The sequence below is a fragment of the Corylus avellana genome, chromosome ca2 (assembly GCF_901000735.1).
Source record: "Corylus avellana chromosome ca2, CavTom2PMs-1.0".
Classification (NCBI taxonomy): Eukaryota; Viridiplantae; Streptophyta; class Magnoliopsida; order Fagales; family Betulaceae; genus Corylus; species Corylus avellana.
In genome coordinates this window covers 32,064,518-32,084,644 of record NC_081542.1, presented here as the reverse complement: position 1 = coordinate 32,084,644, position 20,127 = coordinate 32,064,518, and the positions used below count along the sequence as shown (strand labels likewise).

The 20,127-nt window shown below is 40.8% G+C and overlaps 1 protein-coding gene across 1 annotated transcript; it reads left to right on the top strand.

The window, feature by feature from the left end:
* The first annotated feature begins 16,462 nt into the window (after window positions 1-16,462).
* On the top strand, window positions 16,463-19,699 carry LOC132173128 (pentatricopeptide repeat-containing protein At4g20770). The gene has a single exon (XM_059584715.1). It carries the CDS (start codon window positions 16,552-16,554, stop codon window positions 18,946-18,948), a length of 2,397 nt encoding a protein of 798 aa, XP_059440698.1. The 5' UTR covers window positions 16,463-16,551; the 3' UTR covers window positions 18,949-19,699.
* The last annotated feature ends 428 nt before the right edge of the window (window positions 19,700-20,127 follow it).

Genomic DNA, 20,127 nt, shown 5'->3' with positions numbered 1-20,127 from the left:
ACCTCACTATGCTCTTAATTCTTACATTTTTACCCATTTGAGTTTCTCCATTTAGAACATCTCTTTCTTCTCTTTTGTTTTCTTTTGTTTTCTTTTATTTTCTTTCATTCGTTGGAAGTGTGTCAAATTTATGAGTTACACAGCAAAGCACCAATCTTGTCATCTTAAATTCTCTCATTTAGGATAGAAATGATTCAACCTTATTTTTGACATGAGGAGATTTTACAAGTTTAAACTAACCTCTAATCTTTCAATAAAACAAAGACATAGTGGTGGTGGAGGGGAGCCTCCTAGTTCTACTTCAACTATGATTCACATGCCTATTTTAATGGGTCTTGTGAGCATGAGAGTCCATACTTTTTAGCCTCAAATCAGAATTGAGGGGAAGACTTTTAGCTCTATAAAGTCTCAGCCTTGGTCGTGCAACATCATAGGGAGACAACAAGCCCTACCTGACATACACAAAGGAATGTGTTCATACTTTGTCTTCCATGCAATTATGTGTTTTGAAAAATTTCACGGAGCTCATTTCTTGGGGATCGTTGCTGTTTTTCTGATGTGACTAAATCACATATATGTGACTAAATCACATATATGTTCCCAACATTTTACACATCTCACCAAAGGTTTAAGGACATTTCACACGTTTGCCGTCCAAAGTTAACCAAAAATTCTAACGACAGGGGTTAAGTGAAAGGAGTCAATAGTTTGAAGAGTTAATCCTAACCCTTCTTCTTTCTTCTTTTTATTTATTTTTTATTAAGTTTATAAAGACATTGCAAGTGAGATTAGGGGTGGGCATATTAACTGTTTACCGCCTACCAATTGCAACCGAGCAGACATTAACCGCCTACTACCAGAAGTCGGTCAGTAATCGGTTAAGGATTTTTATACTAATATTGGTTCGGTTCGATTAATCGGTATAAATATTTTTTTGCCGGTTAACCGAATTAACCGATAAGTATTGTTAATAAATATTTTTTTAGTAGGATGATGATTACGAGGGCATTAGTTAAGTTTTTTTTAGTAAAACATATTAGTTGGTGGATTCTAGGATCAATTTATTAGTAGATATATGTATGGTGGACTCTTATTGTGTTAATTAATGGGCTCATTTAAAATTTGTTTGGTTCAATAAGTTATTTTAGCTCAAAAAACACAACTTGGGCCTCCAAAATAATGGCCCAATTAAAAAAGCTCAGGGTTAACCGATTTTAATCGAGATATCCGTTTAACCGAAACTTTTGAAATAAATTCTTATCGAAATGTAATCGGTTAATTAGATAGTTTAACCTACAATTTCGGTTAACCGAACTGAAAATGACTCTACCGAAGCCAATAACTACCCCTTAAGTGATTAAGTTGTGGTGCTAGCTCATTACTCACCCAAGTGTAGTTTCACCAAAATAAATAAACCCCAACTTAGAGCTGTAAGGCTGTAGTCTTACTGTCACAGCCGTGACATGGTTGTCATAGTGGCTGCATGGGTTTACCAAACATCATTGCTGACCACCATGCCCTGGCTTGAGGGAGGCATGCTTTGGGCTAAGATGAAGGATGGACTTGTTCCAACCTTGCTGGTTGTTTGGTTGGACATTGGCCTATGCATTGTCAAAGTTCTTGACCTAGCATGGTTGCTGATGGCTTGGGCATGGCCTAGCCCCTTGAAGATCCTGTTGGAAGCTTATTGCTGGATGGACATGGTATGGCTTGTTGCACCAGCCATGGGGTGCCCTTGCCTTGTTCAAGAAGACCTGCTGTGCCAGGGTTCTATGATTGTCTTGCAGTGGAGTTGGGAAGGTAGAAGGACCTTGAGTGTGGCAGTGGCTTGTGTGGAATGCTGGCTAAGCTTCCTGGTTGATGATTGCTTGCTACAGTGGGCGAAATGGTGCTCTGCCAAGCCTGCAAGACTTGGACAAGTGGCAGGAAGATGGTTGGGCCTCAATGAGGTAGTTTGATGCTTGCAGGAGAGCCTGCAAGGGCCCCATTGTGGCAGCAAGTTAAGCAAGGGCTGCCACAAGGGAGTTGGCTGATTTCAAATGGACCAAGAAGCATGGTCTAGGTGAAAGATTGCTTGCTGGGTTTAAACCATGCTGCACCAGGCAGTGGGCTAGAGCCAGGTGGCAGCCCACTGCAGCAAAGCTCTCCCTCCTTATGGCTATAAATGGGCTGTTGGAACTCTCATTGTGGGGGAGTTGAAAGCTTCATTCAAAGTGAGTCTTGTGAAGGAGCTACTGTGAGGGAAACATCGAGTGCATGTGAGTGTGTATTTTGATTTCCTGCATTGTAAGCCTTGGTGGCTAATTGCTTGTATTTAGGCTAAGGGTTCCAATGTGTAAGGGCCCTAGCCATTTTCTTTGTACATTTGGTTTGGTTGAGTGTAAAAGTTGGGAGGTGTTGCTTCCATAAAATCTGTGTGTGCTGTGATACCTTTCCCTAACCTCTATTGGTGTGTTGGCTACCTTGGCACTGCTTGGTGCTTTGCTAAGGGCCATCACGTGGCTTATTTGGTGTGAAAAATTTTCCCTATGACAACTGGTATCAGAGCTTAGTTGGGGTCATGGCAGGTGGCTCTACACAAGACTTACAGGAAAGAGTAGCCAGACTTGAAGCTTTGCTTGGTGTTCTTGCGGAGGAGTCCTCCTCCACTACTATTGTTGAGTAGTTGGCTGCTGTTCAGAAGGCCATTTCAGACTTGTAGTTGTCCATTGATGCCCATACTGCAGAGACTTTGCAACGGTTAGAAGATAGAGCTGAAGAGCAGGCTGCCCTTGCAGCTTACCGTTTGGAAGGTATGGGAGAAGAGATCGAATCCATTCAGGATGATATCAAAGGGTTTTCAGCCCAAACTGGCCATTATAAAAAGATCTATCCATGGACTACCTACTGGTGTGGAGGTCATGACCAAGCTGAAAGTGCCAAAACCTAAGCCATTTGTGGGTGCTAGAAGTGCTAAGGAGTTGGAAAACTTCTTATGGGATATGGAGCAGTATTTTCGAGCTGCTTGTGTTCTAGAAACAGAACGAGTCACCAGTACTATCATGTATCTGGATGGCGATGCAAAGTTATGGTGGCGTACCAGGGAGAATGATGATTCTGGTAGGCCAAAGATCACAACATGGGAAGCACTTCGAAAGGAGTTGAAAGATCAATTCATTCTTTGCAACATCGCATGGGTTGCAAGGGACTCACTCAAGAAATTGAAGCATACCACCTTAGTAAGGGAGTATGTGAAGCAATTTAGTTCTTTGATGCTAGATATCAAAGACATGTCAGAGGCCGACAAATTGTACAATTTCACATCAAGATTACAAGTGTGGGCTCAACTTGAGCTACGAAGGCAGGGGTTCGTGATCTCTCTTCTGCCAAGGCTGCTGTTAATGGGCTAGTTGATTTTCGACAGAGCAAAGAAGATGGGGAGAAACCTAAATCCAAGTTGAAAGACAAGGGTAAGAAAAAAGGTGGGCAACAAGAAGCCTAAGTTTAGAGGGAAAGCTGATAAGGGCAAGGGCAAGGTTGTTGACAAATAGCAGCCCAACAAAAACAATCACGGTTGCTTCATATGTAATGGTCCCCATAGGGCAAGGGAGTGCCCAAAGAAGGAGAAACTGAATGCACTGGTCACAGAGGAAGATTGAGAAGCCGGGGGTGGAGAAGCTCAGGCTCGTGTGAACCCTCTCCAGATGCAGTTGAATGCCCTAAAGGCAGAGCCATCTACTGAGCTGATGTATGTTCCTGTGGAGGCCAACTCTTCAAAGACCACGGCCATGCTAGACACAGGAGCTACGCACAACTTTGTGGCAGCTCGCATGATAACAGAGTTGGGGTTGAAGCTGAGCAAGTGCCCGAGTAAGTTGAAGGCAGTGAACTCAGAAGCCCAACCTGTGGTGGGTATTGCTCATGCAGTCTCCTTGAAAGTAGGAGAGTGGACAGGGAAGGTAAACTTTCTTGTGGTTCCCTTAGATGATTTTGATGTCATTCTTGGAAATGATTTCTTTGTGTTAGCTAAAGCAATACCCATACCCTTCTTGGGGGAAATGTTGATCATGGACAAGGCACATCCCTATTTTGTGAAGGCCATCAAGGGGGCACCGCCTCTTTAAGACAGTAGAAAGGATGGTGTCCTCTCAGCCATGCAACTCAAACATGGCCTAAGAAAATAGGATGTTACTTACTTGGCTGCTTTGAGAGAAATCAAGGAGGAGACAAGTATAGATGCTCCAGAACAGGTGCTGAGTTTATTGGAAGAGTTTGAGGTTGTTATGCCTCTTGAGTTGCCTAGAACTCTTCCTCCTAGACGCAATGTTGACCACATAATTGAGCTGTTGCTGGGTTCAACACCACCTGCGCGTGCACCATACAAAATGTCACCAAAAGAGTTGTCAGAATTGCAGAGGCAGCTTACTGAATTGCTAGAAACAGGTTTCATCCAACCTTTCAAAGCTCCTTATGGTGCTCTAGTGCTCTTCCAGAAGAAGAAGGATGGATCGCTTCTAATGTGTGTGGATTATAGGGCTTTGAACAAGGTTATAGTGAAGAATAAGTACCATGTGCCCCTGATCCAAGACCTCTTCGATTGATTGAGCAGAGCATCCTACTACACCAAGCTGGACTTACGCTCTAGTTATTGGCAAGTGTGAATTGCAGAGGGGGATGAGCCCAAGACAACCTGTGTAACTCGGTATGGTTTTTTCGAATTTCTGGTGATGCCCTTTGGCCTCACCAATGCCCCTGCTACCTTTTGCAACCTTATGAATGATGTCTTTTATGATTACATAGATAAATTTGTTGTTGTTTATCTAGATGACATTGTGGTATATAGTGAGTCTTTTGTTGATCATTTAAGCCATCTAAGGTTGGTTCTAACTTAGTTGAGGGAGAACTCTCTTTATGTAAAAAAAGAGAAGTGACATTTTTCTCCCAGGGAGATTCTGTTTTTAGGCCACAAAATCAGTGCAGGGAAGATATTGATGGACGAAGGCAAGGTGAAGGCCATCCAAGATTGGTCACCACCCAAGAAAGTGTCAGGATTGCGCTCGTTTCTTGGGCTGGCCAACTATTACAGAAAATTTATTGCTGCCTACTCTAAGAAGGCAGCTCCCCTCACTGACCTACTGAAAAAGATGGGAAGTGGCTTTGGACGGATTAGTGCCAAGTTGCCTTTGACAAGTTGAAAGCTGCTGTTGCAAGTGAACCTGTCCTGTACCTGCCTAACTTCGAACTACCATTTGAAGAACACACTGATGCCTCAAACAGGGTCATTGGGGGTGTGTTGGTGCAAGAAAGGCATCCAGTTGCCTATGAGAGCAGAAAGTTGAAAGAGGCAGAACATAGATATTCTGGTCATGAGAAAGAAATGTTGGTTGTTGTTCATTGTTTGCTAGGATGAAGAGTATACTTGTTGAGGACTAAGTTTGTGGTTCGCACAGACAATGTTGCCAACACTTTCTTTCAAACTCAGAAGAAATTTTCACCAAAATAGGCTCGAGGGCAGATTTTTTACATGAGTACGACTTTGTACGGGTACACAAACTTAGCAAACACAACCAAGTTGCTGATGCATTGAGTCGCAAGCATGCTGATGAGATAGTTGCTGCTCTGTCTAGAATTGAGTCCAACTTCTTGGGCAGAATCAAAGAGGTGGCAAAAACTGATGTTGCTTATGTGAAACTAGCAAAATCAGTCAAGGAAGGTATTGTTTGTCAGAATTGGCTGGAAGATGGCTTGTTGTATGCTAAAGGCCATCGATTATACGTTCCTGTTAGTGTAATACGACGTGAAGTGTTGAAGGAGTCTCATGACTCCAAGTGGGCAGAGCATCTTGGGAGGGAAAGGATGCTTACTCTTCTATCTAGATCTTACTACTGGCCTCGACTGAGGGTTGAAGTGGAGTTATATGTGAGGACTTGTTTGGTGTGCCAACAAGACAAGGGGGGGCAAAGGAAGGAAGCTGGTTTGTTGCAACCACTTCCTGTTCCAGACAGACCTTAGGCCTCAGTTTCCATGGATTTTCTTGGGGGTTTCCCTACTATGGAAGGGATGAATGCTGTGATGGTGGTTGTGGACAAATTTTTGAAATATGCAGTCTTTATTGCAGTGCTAGTAAGTTGCCCTGCTGAATTGGTTGCTAAGTTGTTTTTTGCCCATGTAGTCAAGATCTTTGAGTTGCCTGAAGACATTGTGAGTGATAGAGATCCCAGGTTCATTGGGCGGTTTTGGACTACCTTGTTCAACATGATGGGGTCATAATTGAAGTTCTCTACTAGCTATCACCCTCAAACAGATGGGCAGACAGAGGGTTAATGCTTTACTTGAAGACTATTTGAGGCATTATGCTTCAACAAACCAGAAGAATTGGCTAGAGTTGTTGGAAGTTGCCCAATTTGCAAACAACTTGCACAAGTCCTCTGCAACTGGGATGAGTCCATTTGAGCTTGTTTTTGACCATCAACCCTTGGCCCCTCATGAAGTTGCAGCACAAAAAACTAGAGAAAGATGCTCTGCTGCCTTCAAATTTGTTAGAGAAAGGCAGGAGTTGCTGCAACAGGCCAAGGACAGTTTGGCCAAAGCTCAGAAACATATGAAGAAGTTTGCCGATGAGAAACAACGATCCTTGGAGTTTTCTGTTGGAGATAAGGTAATGCTGAAGTTACCCCACAAAATTTTAAGAAAATTTCAAAGGGGAGTGATCCACAAGGGGTTGATGCCCAAGTATGATGGTCCCTTTGAAGTAGTGAAGTGAATAGGCAATGTTGCCTATCGATTGAAGCTGCCCGAAGGATTGAAGGTACATACCACCTTCCATGTGAGTCTCCTCAAGCCATACCATGAAGATGTTGAGGAGCCAAGCCGTGGCAAACCAAAGAGGGTACCATCTAATGTTCAGAAGGAATTTAAGCAGAAAGTAGAGAAAATTTTGGACCACAAGAGGGAAGGCCAACACAAGAAGAATTGGAGAATATATTATTTGGTTCAGTGGCGAGGCTCACCCATCTCAGAAGCGACTTGGGAGAGGGACACTACCCTATGGCAGTTTGAGGACAAGGTCCTATAGTATTAGCCACCCAGTCGACGAGGGTGTCGACTTCATCTGGTAGGGGTGGTTTGTCACAGCAGTAACATGGCTGTCATGGTGGCTGCATGGGTTTACCAAACATCCTTGCTGACCATCATGCCTGGCATGAGGGAGGCATGCTTTGAGCTAAGATGAAGGATGGACTTGTTCCAGCCTTGCTGGTTGTTTGGTTGGACATTGGCCCATGCACTATCAAAGTGCTTGGCTTTGGTAGCATGGTTGTTGTATGGGCTTGGGCATGACCTAGCCCCTTGAAGATCCTATTGAAAGCTTGTTTTTGGATGGACATAGTGTGGCTTGCTGCATCAACCATGTGGTGCCCTTGCCTTGTTCAAGAAGACCTACTGTGCCAGGGTTTTATGATTGCCTTGCTGTGGAGTTGGGAAGACAGAAGGACCTTGAGAGTGGTAGTGGCTTGTGTGGGGCGTTGGCCAAGCTTCCTAGCTGATGATTGCTCGCTATAGTGGGCGGAATGGTGCTCTGCCAAGCCGGCAAGACTTGGACAAGTGGGAGGAAGATGGTTGGGCCTCAATGGGACAGTTGGATGCTTGCAAGGGTTGCCTTGTGGTAGGAAGTTAAGCAAGGGCTGCCACAAGGGCATTGGTTGATTTCAAATGGACCAAGAAGCATGGTCCAGTGGAAGATTGCTTGCTGGGTTTAAACCATGCTACACCAGGCAGTGGGCTGGAGCCAGGTGGCAGCCCATTGCAGCAAAGCTCTCCCTCCCGATGGCTATAAATGGGTTGCTAGAACTTTCATTGTGGGAGAGTTGAAAGCTTCATTGAGAGTGAGTCTTGTGAGGGAGTTGCTATGAGGGAAACACTGAGTGCATGTGAGTGTGTATTCTAGGCTGTGTTTGACAACGGGTTTTGGGGCATGTGCATTGGCTGTGCCCTGTTTAGTAACTTTGAATGGGTCTGCCAAAAGCTGCAGCATGAAAGACATTGAACAGTGCTTTTGCTTCAGAAAACAGCCCATTTTCAGCCTGCATTTGGTGTTCCAAAAATGCCCCTGCAGCAAACCCATTCAAAGTGATATTTCTTCCCACTTTTTTTTACTTCATTATTCAGAGAGGGTTGCCGTCTTTCTTCTTTCTTTCAGAAAACCAGCACCCATTTCTCTCCATAGTCCACTCCGTCTTTCTTCTTCAGTGAAGTTTGTCCGCTCTAGCTGCTTCTTGGTCTGTGACCCAGCGACGGCGAAGGCCCATCCACCACGGCTCCACTCACTAGAGCCCCAACTCAGGTAATTTTCTGTACGTTTACTCCCCCCTCTTCATTTCTTTTCTTACATAATAATATATAGTTTTTATTTTTATTTTTATGTATTTATATATGTCATGGGTTTGATTTGATGGGATTACTGTGTTTGTTTGATGGGTTGTTTTGTAATATAATTGTCTTTTGGCATATCACATCTGCTTGGTTACTGAGAAAATTGAAGAAAATCATGAATTCCAGATTTTTTTTTTCCTGAGCTCTCGGTTTGTTTGAACTATGGCGTTGTTGTATGTGGCTTTTGGTTTGTTGGTATAAATAACGAAGACACTGGGATTATTTTATTTTCATTTTTACAATTTTCCTGATTTTCTCACAGACCAAGCGGAGCTATTTGATATTTTGCTTATTGGGTCGTCAATTTGTCTCTATATTTCTGTTTCATAGTAAAAGTTTTCTCTTCTTATTTTTTCCCCAATTCTGCATTTTTTTTTTCTTTCTTATTGTTTATGGAGTCGCACTTGCTTGGTTAAGAATGCTTTTAAAGCTTCAAGTCGTTATTTTCACCTTGTGCTTCAATTTCCTGTCCTGTCTACTTGCTTTGGCATGTTTCTATTATCGAGCCTCTTAAAAAATCTATTCTATTTCCATGGAAGAATAGAAACAACATCAAACACCCAGTGAAGTAAAAGGTAAAACAAATAAAACATGCCAAACATAAAGTTACAAGCTTACAGATGAAGCGTACTTAATATAAAACAAACTCTTCATTTGTTGTTAATACGAAATTAACTATAAAAGTCCCACTAGCTAATTTTAATAGATAACATTTAGTTGAACCATACATAATAGATGACATTTAATTGAAAACCCATACATTTTGTCATACCTGTGGTTCTGTGGTTGCAGATGTCAGACCGTTCATCAACTGCCTCTGGCTATTGTCAACAAAAGACGCGTGTATACTTCTGCGGATTGCCACGTCCACTTCGGACCTCATCGAGTAAAGATAACCCAGGTCGGCGATACTTTGGGTGCCCTAAATTTAAGGATGGAACTGGAACACATTGCAAGTTTTTTGACTGGGTTGATGACCTTGTCAATGATCGTACCCGGGTGATGATATCTGAGCTGAAGACGAAGAATAAGTTGCTGGAGGACCAACTTCCCCATGGAGAAGCTGTTGAAAGTCGACTCCATTTTCTGCTTATTGCACTATGCGGGCTATGTTTGGCTCTAGCTTCAATGCTCATGTATTTCATTTTTGGAACACCTCAGGATATTGCTCGGCGTAGGCTGCCCTTGTAGGAAAATGTTTTGGCCAACAACAATTAATTGCATCTATAAGACAATCCTATATGTAATGACATAGTGTTACGAAACCGGCCTATTTTCATTAACTCACTATAGGCGGTCTTTGTTTGGTGATAGACTTCAATGCTAATGTATTTTAACTGCTGTATTCAAGTATGAGCATAATTTATCTTCTTCCGTTCCTTTTAGTTTTTATGTAATTAGTACAACCCTCTCTTTTATTATTAGTACTTAAATGAGTATTGCAAATATTCGTGACTATTAAAAAAAAAACCAAAGCAATACTAAAATAATAGAGAAAGACAATATTTTCTGTAGATTATTTTTCACAACCATCATTCACATATATAACCTAAAAGAAATTGTTTTTAGAATAGAAAAAAAATTAAAAAATTGATTGGAAACTCTTGATATCCACTGGATCAAAATTTATCGTCAATCAACCTCGCTCAAAATGTCGTTCAAAACTCTCAGATCAATGCTAACACTATATGGATATATTGTTTAAACATAATTGAAATTTGTATATGTATATATATATACGAGTCGGGCTAATAAGTGGGTTGAGCCCCCTGGAGTGAATTGAAAATCATATAGATTAAGGCCTTTGATGTATTTCACTTGAAAATATATCGCAAATTTTTTTGTACATACATAGAACTTTATAATATTACTTGAACATTTTCAAGTCAAAAGGATAAGCACGACATTGCATACACATAGTCAACCCCTATCTAGGTGTTGTATAGATTCGTCTGCAATATCCATAATACACAAAAAACTAAACAAAACACGGGAAGATGAAAGGAGCCGTAAATTATCCCGAATTTACGGTTTGTCACATGTGACTTGTCACATCATCCCAATATATTACCATGAATTCTTTACTTTTGCGAGATCGGTTCGGTGGTACATCACGTGCGACGTATGGAACAGGTGGCATGGTTGCCACCGGTGACACATCAATCCATTCTTGCCCGTATATCTTCTTTAAAGCTTTAACAAATAACGGATCCGTGAGACCGCAATCCTTTCGAATGAAGTTGTGCACGGTGCAACACTCGATCACAAAATATCGCTGATATCGCATGGAAAATGGAGACATACACTTCAAGATTTTGAAACGTTTCTTTAGAATTCCGAACGTTCTTTCAACAACTGAACGTAGGGAAGAGTGTCTGTAGTTAAAAAATTCCATAGCATTCTTAGGCGGTATCCAAGATTGACGAAAAGTCTCCTGATGGTATCTTTCATTGCGATGCGGGGTAAGAAACCCCTTGTAGCAGCCATAGCCCGAGTCAACCAGGTAAAAATACTCTACAAAAAATTCATTGAAGACTAGCACGTTAGACTCGGCGCCAATAGTAGATTAACAAACACAAAACCTACGTTGCAAACTAGTACCTTCAGTTGGGTTGGGGAAGCAGACTTTTGGATCGTGTATGCACTCCCAAAAAACCCGGGAGTCATGTGTGCTGTCGTCCCAACCAGCATAGACGTAGGTGAAGCATAAGTCAAAATCAACTATACATAACACATTCTGCGATACGTTCGACTTGTAATCCCGATAGGGCACCTTGTTCTCCCCCGTCACGTTTGCGTCAACGTGGGTGCTATCAATGCCCCAATACATTTCTAGAAGAAAAAAATATATATATCGTGAAATCAAGTAATGATACCAATTAACGTAAATGCTATATATTTCAGCAACAAACTTTTTCAACTAAACACTACGTTGGTTTTAATATGACTTACCCCAAACCACGGATAATAGCGGCTATCTGTCATGACATACGGGTGAGGCACCTGCATTGCGGATGGTCGTATGATGGTTTTTCCAAGCCTACAAAGCGCTTTCGAAACTAGGTGACAATATCAGTTTACTGTTTCCGAAGATCGTTGTATTCTATCCGACACATCCCTATGCGTGTGACTGTGCGTGGCAATTAAGAGAAATGTCGCAACTTGCTCTGTAATCTTAACATAACGACTGCTCTTTAAGAAATCATTTTGTTTCAATGTGTTATATAGTTTCAAGAATGTACTCGGCAACATTCAAAATCGCTCGTAGCATGTAGTTGTGTTGTCATCGGTAAGTACCGAATGTACCCACATGGCGCCGGTCAACATTGACGTCCTTTGAGGAATTGGAATGCAGCTTATTGATGGGTGCATTAAATGGACGTAACATTCTTGCACTAACTCAAACATGCACAAAAGAAGAATCTCCAATTCATCCCTTAGTGATGAATCCAAATTTGGCTCCTCATCGTCGTCATCAGATTCCTCAATATCGGAATCCGTAAGATCATCATGGTTTGTGAAATCACTATTGTCAGCTTTATCCATGTCGAAAAACCTACAATTTCATGTAATGCATAATGTCATGTAGGTCTACATCATATTTAAATATGCGTCATTAGATATTAAAGCCACAAAGATAACATAACATGATAATGAAGTATAGAGGATAACATAACACAATAACATAACATGATAATGAAGATAACATAACACGTAGATCTACATCATATTGAAATATGCGTCACTTTAAAGGTAAAGCCATACATGTTAGGAAATAGGCATCCGTACAGTACTAAAGTTTAGTATTACACACAATCATAATAAGATAATAATGTTTTGCAAATGACGCATAATAGAAAGATAACATAACACAATAATTGATTGTATCAATTATTGCCGGAGGTCATGAAAGTTGAGACCCAATAACGTTGTCCCTCAGCATTCATGTTCAATACAAGCTTCGCCCAGTGTGGGTCCTTGAGGTTGTTACACATATCCATATATGTTGTAGGAGGCATTGACATCTCAGCAGCAAGAACATTAACTATCTTCATCACCCATCCAACAAGACTTTTAGATGAAGGGCACCGGGCAGAGCTAGCGTCCTCAACTGATGGGGAACTGTAGGATATTTTTAGTTGCCGGATGACTGTATCCTTAATTTCATTGAACTCATTAGTAATCCGAGTGAAAACTTCCTCGCCCTTTGAGGAACGCTTGCTAGAATGGGGGGACTGCAAATCCACATCACATTTCCTCTTTCCCTTTGACTTGCTTTTCGGCTTCCGTATGGGACAATTAGGGCCTTCAGTTAGGTCAACGATGGCCGGAGGGAGATTGAGATCTATCTGATTCTCACCATCACAATCGGAGTCTGAGGGGGATTGGGTGCTAGCATGTTTGTAAGTTCCAGTAGTAGTGGACCCCGTAAAGACGTAGCACATTTTCTTGAAGTTTTGGGGTGGGCTAGTACGGAATTTGTAGTACCTTTTCAGTTTCGCATCCTGTTAAAAAAAAAAAAAAATGCAAAAAAATAGTTAAGTTAGCACAACCTCTCTAAGTGGGAAAATACATAACAATAAATAAACTCTATCAATAAAGGTAAAAGTATACCGTCCTGATGTGTTCCCATTGCTCTGGAGTTGCATTGATCGTCCCAAGGTCATCATCCCATCCAAACCCAGTACCATTGTTGTCCCTTTTAAGTTGCAAGTAATTGGCATGTTTTGCTCTTAGGCGACGAATTTTCTCACCAACTTGGTAATCCGTGTATTGAGTGCTATCATGAAGTCTGTTGTTCACTCTTTGAGTAATGTGAGAAATTATGGGTTTCCCATATGGTGGTCATGTACCTTCTTCAAGGAACTCTTTCAAAATGTCGAGCAGGCAGTCCTTGTGTTTGTTTTCCCATTTCATGCGAAGGTCGACCCGGCTAATGGGTTGGGAGGATGAGTGGGGGGAAGCATGCTTGCGGGGGGGACTTGCGAGGCGTGGAAAAAAACATCTATGATTTGGGAGGATCACATGTGACAACTTAATAGTTGGCATATATGCATAAATATATGAAGCATATAGATCTCAACAATAAAATATCGTATATGAATGCAGTTGATAGTTAATGTGGACAAAGAGACCAGACAGCGAAAGATAACAAGAAGAACACATTAACAAAATTTTAAACACGAGCAAATGTAATGAAATGATGAGTTTGATTTAACTAGAATAATCAACGATCCTTTTTGGGTAGGACGTCACGTGGTCTTATGGCGTATCTGCCGTACTGAGAAATAAATGATAATTAAATTAGTCACAACACAAATAATTGCTTTATGTCTCCATGCACTGAAATTATACAAAACGAGAGCATGACTGCATTATGTTAGAAAAGATATTAATGAAACCGCAATGTCCACAATAACGTGAATCCAAATAGCAGCAGTTACCCAAACAAAATCAAAATATATCTTCATCACCAATTAATTTTTAAAAAGTAATCCAAATATAATAATCCACATAGATGGTTTTAGTATTAGATATTACATCTCTAAATATATCAATGTAAAATTGTAGTTACATACCTCATAATACTTTACTGAAAAAGAAAACATAGAGAAAACAATCGAAAGAATGCAATTCTGAATTAACAAGTCAATAATATTGATTACATTCCTTATACAAGTTTAAGTAGTTTTCTATAAATGTAACCCTTAGGCTGCAAGAAGAATTATCAAATGAATTATCAACTCAGTGTTTTCTTATCTTATTGTGTGGTCTCTAAGGGGAATGGAGATTTGAATTAGTAAGGTGAACTTATAAAAAAATGAATCATTTATTTAAATTTTGTAAAAGACCAGAAGGAAACTAAATGAATAGGGACATTTTCTTAATTTTACATGCTAGAAGAGGGGCATAAATATTATTTAGGGGACAAAATTATAAAAAAAGTATATTTTAGGAAAGATTTTAAAAAAGATTCCTTCTCCTCTGACCTTTCAAGCAGGTCCGCCCCTTGGCAACACTTTTAAGTAGGGGTGGGTATCGGTGAAAACGGTCCGGTTTTGGCTCTTATCGGTTATTAACCGATAATTTTTGGTTAAACAGTTTCTTAACCGATACCGAATCGATAAGAATTTTAATCGAAAATTATCGGCTATAACGGTACACGGTTAAATGGTTTGGTTAAACCGGTTAACCGATTATAAATCTCATCTTCTTCAGTGTTCTCTACTTCTCTAACCCCCAAGCACCAAAAGGCAAAAACTCTTACCTGAATTAAATCTTTGATGCTAAAAGAGAGGTTTGTGAGAGTAGATGGGGGCGGATGTTGCGAGAACTAGAAAGAGAAGAAAAAAGGGGAGAAACCCATTCTCCTAACAGTGAGAAAGGAAAAAAGAAAGAAAAACAATAAGGAAGAAAGAGTCCATTGCGTGGGAGGAGAAGAAAAAAAAAAAAGAAAGAAAAGAAAAGAAATATGTGGCGTGGGAATTGGGAAGAGAAGGAAAATAAAGAAAAACAATGAGGAAGAGAAAGAGTCTGCTGCGTGGGAGGAGGAGAAAAAAAAAAAAAGAAAGAAAGAAAATAAATGAGATATGTGGCGTGGGAATTTGGAAAAGAAACGGTGAGAAGGAAAAGAAAGTAAAATAGTGGAAGAAAGAGTCTAGAGGGGCTTGAACCCATGACCATAAGGATTTGAGCCTTATGCTCTAGTTCACTACCAACTAAACTAGACTGGTTTTGTTACTAGTCTTCCTCCATACCGGTTATTATCGGTTAAAACGGTTAACCGATAACAAATGGTTAACCGGACCAAACCAAACCAATAAGAATTTCGGTACAAAATTTTTAATCGATAAGAATATCGGTTAAACGATTACGATTAATATCGGTTCGGTCGAAGCCGGTAGACGGCCGGTTAAACGGTAGCGATTAATCTGCCCACCCCTACTTTTAAGACAACTTTTGGCTAAGCAAAAAAATTAACAAACAATTCAACACTCAAATTAAACTATTTTTACATTTATGTTATGTTCTAATTAAAAAATCGAAAATACCCTCTAAATCGCTTTACCAACCCAATCCTTATTGATATGTTTGGATAATAGAAATGAAACATATAGATATATAGCACTGTGGACAGAATGTGTGAACATGCATTACCGTTGTGGATTTTGGTGTGTATGTAGCGCCAGATATATTTTCAATTGTCGATGGTCAATTTTTCATGTCGTGGGAAAAGAAAACTATGGAGGGAATGTACGAGGAAATGAGCCAAAATATGGAGCTCGTGCACCTCGTGTCGCCGTGTCAAGCTAAAAAGTAGCATTTTTAAGCCAAATCGTGCTGTTGCCTCCCATTAATATTACTTGATTATGCAGAGAAATTTGTTTCCATGTTAATATTACTTGATTATGCAGAGACATTCGGACATTATTCATTTTATGTCCACCAAGTAATAAAAATTACAGAAAATTACCTGAGTTCGAGCTCTAGTGAGTGGAGCCGTGGTGGATGAGCCTTCGCCATTGCTGGGTCACGGACCAAGCAGCAGCTGAAGTGGAAAACTTCACTTAAGAAAGAAGAAAGAAGAAAGATGGCAACCCTCTCTAAATAATGAAGTAAAAAAAAGTGGGAAGAAATATCACTTTGAATGGGTTTGCTGCAGGGGCATTTTTGGAACACCAAATGCAGGTTGAAAATGGGCCTGTTTTATGAAGCAAAAGCACTGTTCAATGTCTTTCATGTTGCAGCTTTTGGTAGACCCATTCAAAGTTACTAAACAGTGCACAACCAACGCACATGCCCCAAAACCCGTTGTCAAACACAGCCCTAATTTCCTGCATCGTAAGTCTTGGTGGCTAGTTGCTTGTATTTAGGCTAAGGGTTCCAATGTGTAAGGGCCCTAGCTATTGTCTTTGTACATTTGGTTTGGTTGAGTATAAAAGTTGGGAGGTATTGCTCCCGTAAAATCTGTGTGTGCTGTGATTACCCTTTTTTAACCCCTATTGGTGTGTTGGCTGCCTTGACACTACTTGGTGTTTTGCTAAGGGTCATCACGTGGCTTATTTGGTGTGAAAAATTTGTCCCTTGACACTTACCCTCAAAATTTCAATGGGTTAACGCCCTCATTTTCAAAACTTAACCATGGAAAGCAAGAGCACCACCTACTTGGCAAACCTCTTGCAGTCTTGCATTCAGAAGAAAGCCCACCTTGCTGGCAAGCTCCTCCACGCTTTTATCCTCCGCAATGGTCTCGCCTCCGACACCTTCCTCGCCAACCGCCTCATCGAGCTTTACTCCAAATGCGGCAAAATCGATTCTGCTTACCGGGTATTCGATAAAATCGCTCAGAAAGACGTATATTCTTGGAATGCCCTGTTGGGTGCCCAGTGTAAATTGGGCAACATACAGGATGCCTATGCATTGTTCGTTAAAATGCCTGACAGAAACACCGTGTCTTGGAACACTTTGATTAGTACATTAGTTCGAAGTGGGCTTGAACACAAAGCGTTGGATGCGTATGATTCGATGATTTTGGAAGGATTCGTGCCTACCCATTTCACTTTGGCGAGTGTATTTAGTGCATACAGCGTGTTGTTGGATTCAGAGCGTGGTAGGATATGTCATGGTCTTGTCATTAAGATTGGGCTTGAGAACAATATGTTTGTGAGTAATGCTTTGTTGTGTATGTATGCAAAGTGTGGCCTTATTCGGGATGCAAGTCAAGTTTTTGGGGACATGCATGAGCCTAATGAGGTCACGTTTACAGCGATGATGGGTGGTTTAGTGCAGACGGATCGTGCCGTGGAGGCTTTGGAAATGTTTAGACTGATGTGCAGAAAAGGAATTCGGATCGATTCTGTCTCGTTGTCAAGCACTTTAGGTGCTTGTGTCAGAGGGGTATGTGGAGAATTTGGTCAGGATGATCCGACTTTCGTGCTTTCTTCTAACGTACATGGGCGACAAGTTCACGGCCTCATGATTAAACTTGGATTTGAGAGAGATCTTCATTCAAATAATTCATTGCTTGATATGTACGCGAAGAATGGGGACATGGATAGTGCTGAGAAGATTTTTACTAATTTGCCTGAAGTCAGTGTTGTTTCTTGGAATGTTATGATAGCTGGGTATGGCCAGAAATTCCAAAGTCAGAAAGCTGTGGAGTACCTGCAAAGAATGCAATGTTGCGGTTTTCAGCCGGATGAGGTCACTTACATTAATATGCTTGCAGCGTGCATCAAGTCTGGGGATATTGAAACCGGGCGTCTAATGTTTAATAGCATGTCATGCCCGAGTGTGAGTTCATGGACTGCCATACTCTCTGGCTATGCCCAGAGTGGGTACCATAATGAGGCAATAGAACTGTTTAGGGAAATGCAGTTTCGAAGTGTGCAATTTGATCGGACTACCTTGGCCATTATCCTCAGCTCATGTGCAGCACTGGGGCTTCTGGAATCTGGAAAGCAGGTCCATGCTGCCTCACAAAAGGCTTCCCTTCATACTGACGTATATGTTACCAGTGGATTAATTTGCATGTATTCTAAGTGTGGGAAGACAGAGATGGCAAAGCACATATTTTTTAATACGCCTGAATTGGATATTGTTTGCTGGAATTCAATGATAGCTGGTTTTTCACTTAACTCTCTAGACATGGAAGCTTTCACTTTCTTCAAGCAGATGAGACAAAATGGAATATTTCCCACTCAATTTTCTTATGCTACTGTACTGAGTTGTTGTGCCAAACTATCTTCTTCATTTCATGGGAGACAGGTTCATGCCCAGATAACAAAAGGTGGATATGTAAGTGATGTCTTTGTGGGGAGTGCTCTTATTGATATGTATTGTAAATGTGGTGAAGTAGATGGGGCCAGGCGGTTCTTTGATATGATGCCCTGTAAAAATACTGTTACTTGGAATGAAATGATACATGGGTACGCACAAAATGGACGTGGATATGAGGCTGTTTGTCTCTACAAGGACATGGTTAGTTCAGGTGAGAAACCTGACGGTATAACATTTACTGCTGTTTTAACTGCTTGTAGCCATTCAGGATTGGTAGATTTGGGTATAGAAATATTCAATTCAATGCAGCTAGAGCATGGAGTGGAGCAAGTCTTGGACCATTACACTTGCATTATTGATTCATTGGGCCGAGCTGGTCGGTTCCACGAAGCTGAAGTGCTCATAGATAAGGTTCCGTATAAGGATGACCCAGTTTTATGGGAGGTATTGCTTAGTTCTTGTCGTGTTCATGCTAATGTGAGCTTAGCAAAAAGGGCAGCAGAGGAACTTCTTCGCCTGGACCCACAGAATTCTGCTCCTTATGTGCTTCTGGCCAACATCTATTCGGCTTTGGGAAGATGGGATGATGTGAGGGCGGTTAGAGAGTTGATGAGTGATAAACAGATCATTAAGAAACCAGGTTATAGTTGGATCGATTATAAGAATGATATGCGAACTCCTATGGTGGATGACGATGTTAGAATGGTTAGTGTTGAAGTTGAAGAAGTAGGTGATGGCACTTCTTGTTATAATGTATAACATAAGAATGATATGCAGACCCCTATGGCAGATGATGATCTTAGAATGGTTAGTGCTGAAGTTCAAGAAGTGATGGAACTTCTTGTAATAATGGATAACAAAGTCGGGCCTAATATTTGTCAAAAAGGATTAATCCGCATTTAAAGTGAAGCAACTGTAATTTAGGTGATAATTATAGCTGACTACAGGATTTGTTACATTTATATGTTGACAGATGTTTGGTTCTCACTGTGGAATTCTGAAGTTAAAGCTTCGACAGCAATTGAACAATTTCAGGAACTCCAAGGATCCTCCCTCCTCAAACTTTGAAAATAAAAGTCTGTCCTATCAAAAGCAGAAAGATGCAAAAAGATATAAACGAACATTGAAAAAAGACAATCGATATTCCATCAGGCATGAAGCTAAGGGTAGTGACGTGGAGATTCAACTGCCTGAAATTTGATGTGGGTTATTTTTTCTACTAATATTCATTGTAGTGCCCCATCCCTGGGGAATCTCACTAACAGTTGTAGTATTATGACATGGAGGTCATGGATTTCTTCACTGCTTCCACCGCTGCAGACAAATCAAAGGCAACTAGTGATCACTTTATGTGGAAAATACTAAAGATTTGGACCATATTCATATCTCCCCTCCCAAGATAACCTCCCATGGCAGGACCAACACTTGGTGATTGCTTTTGAAAAGAGCAGGGCAGGGCCGCAGGAATAACCTTCTGGTTCTCACCAAGGTTTTTTCTGAAGCAATTACCTTTTGCTGCCAAAAATGTAAATGGGTTCTGGACGTTCCTCCTAGACAAAAGCAGAATCTTAGAAGACATGATGCTATAGGTTTCAGAAGATGAAGCAAGTCTCTATCTGTCTTTTTCTCTCTCTTATATAAATATACATGTGTGTGTGTGTGTGTTGCTTCTATGTTGTCTAAATAATTTAATCTATCACAAGCGCAGATATGAACTGGTAAGATAATCTGCGGGAATAGACCAAATGAAATATAGATCTGTGTTGGCATTTTGTGAAGATGTTCATGTTCAATATGACCTGTCACTGGATTAAATATCTAGCTATTCTATCAGACTATTCATTCACCTCCATTAAACAACACCATGATCTTTGAGCCATGCTTTTCCTCTAGTACAACGTCTGTTTCTGCTTCTCTTTTAGAAAACTGTAGCTAAAA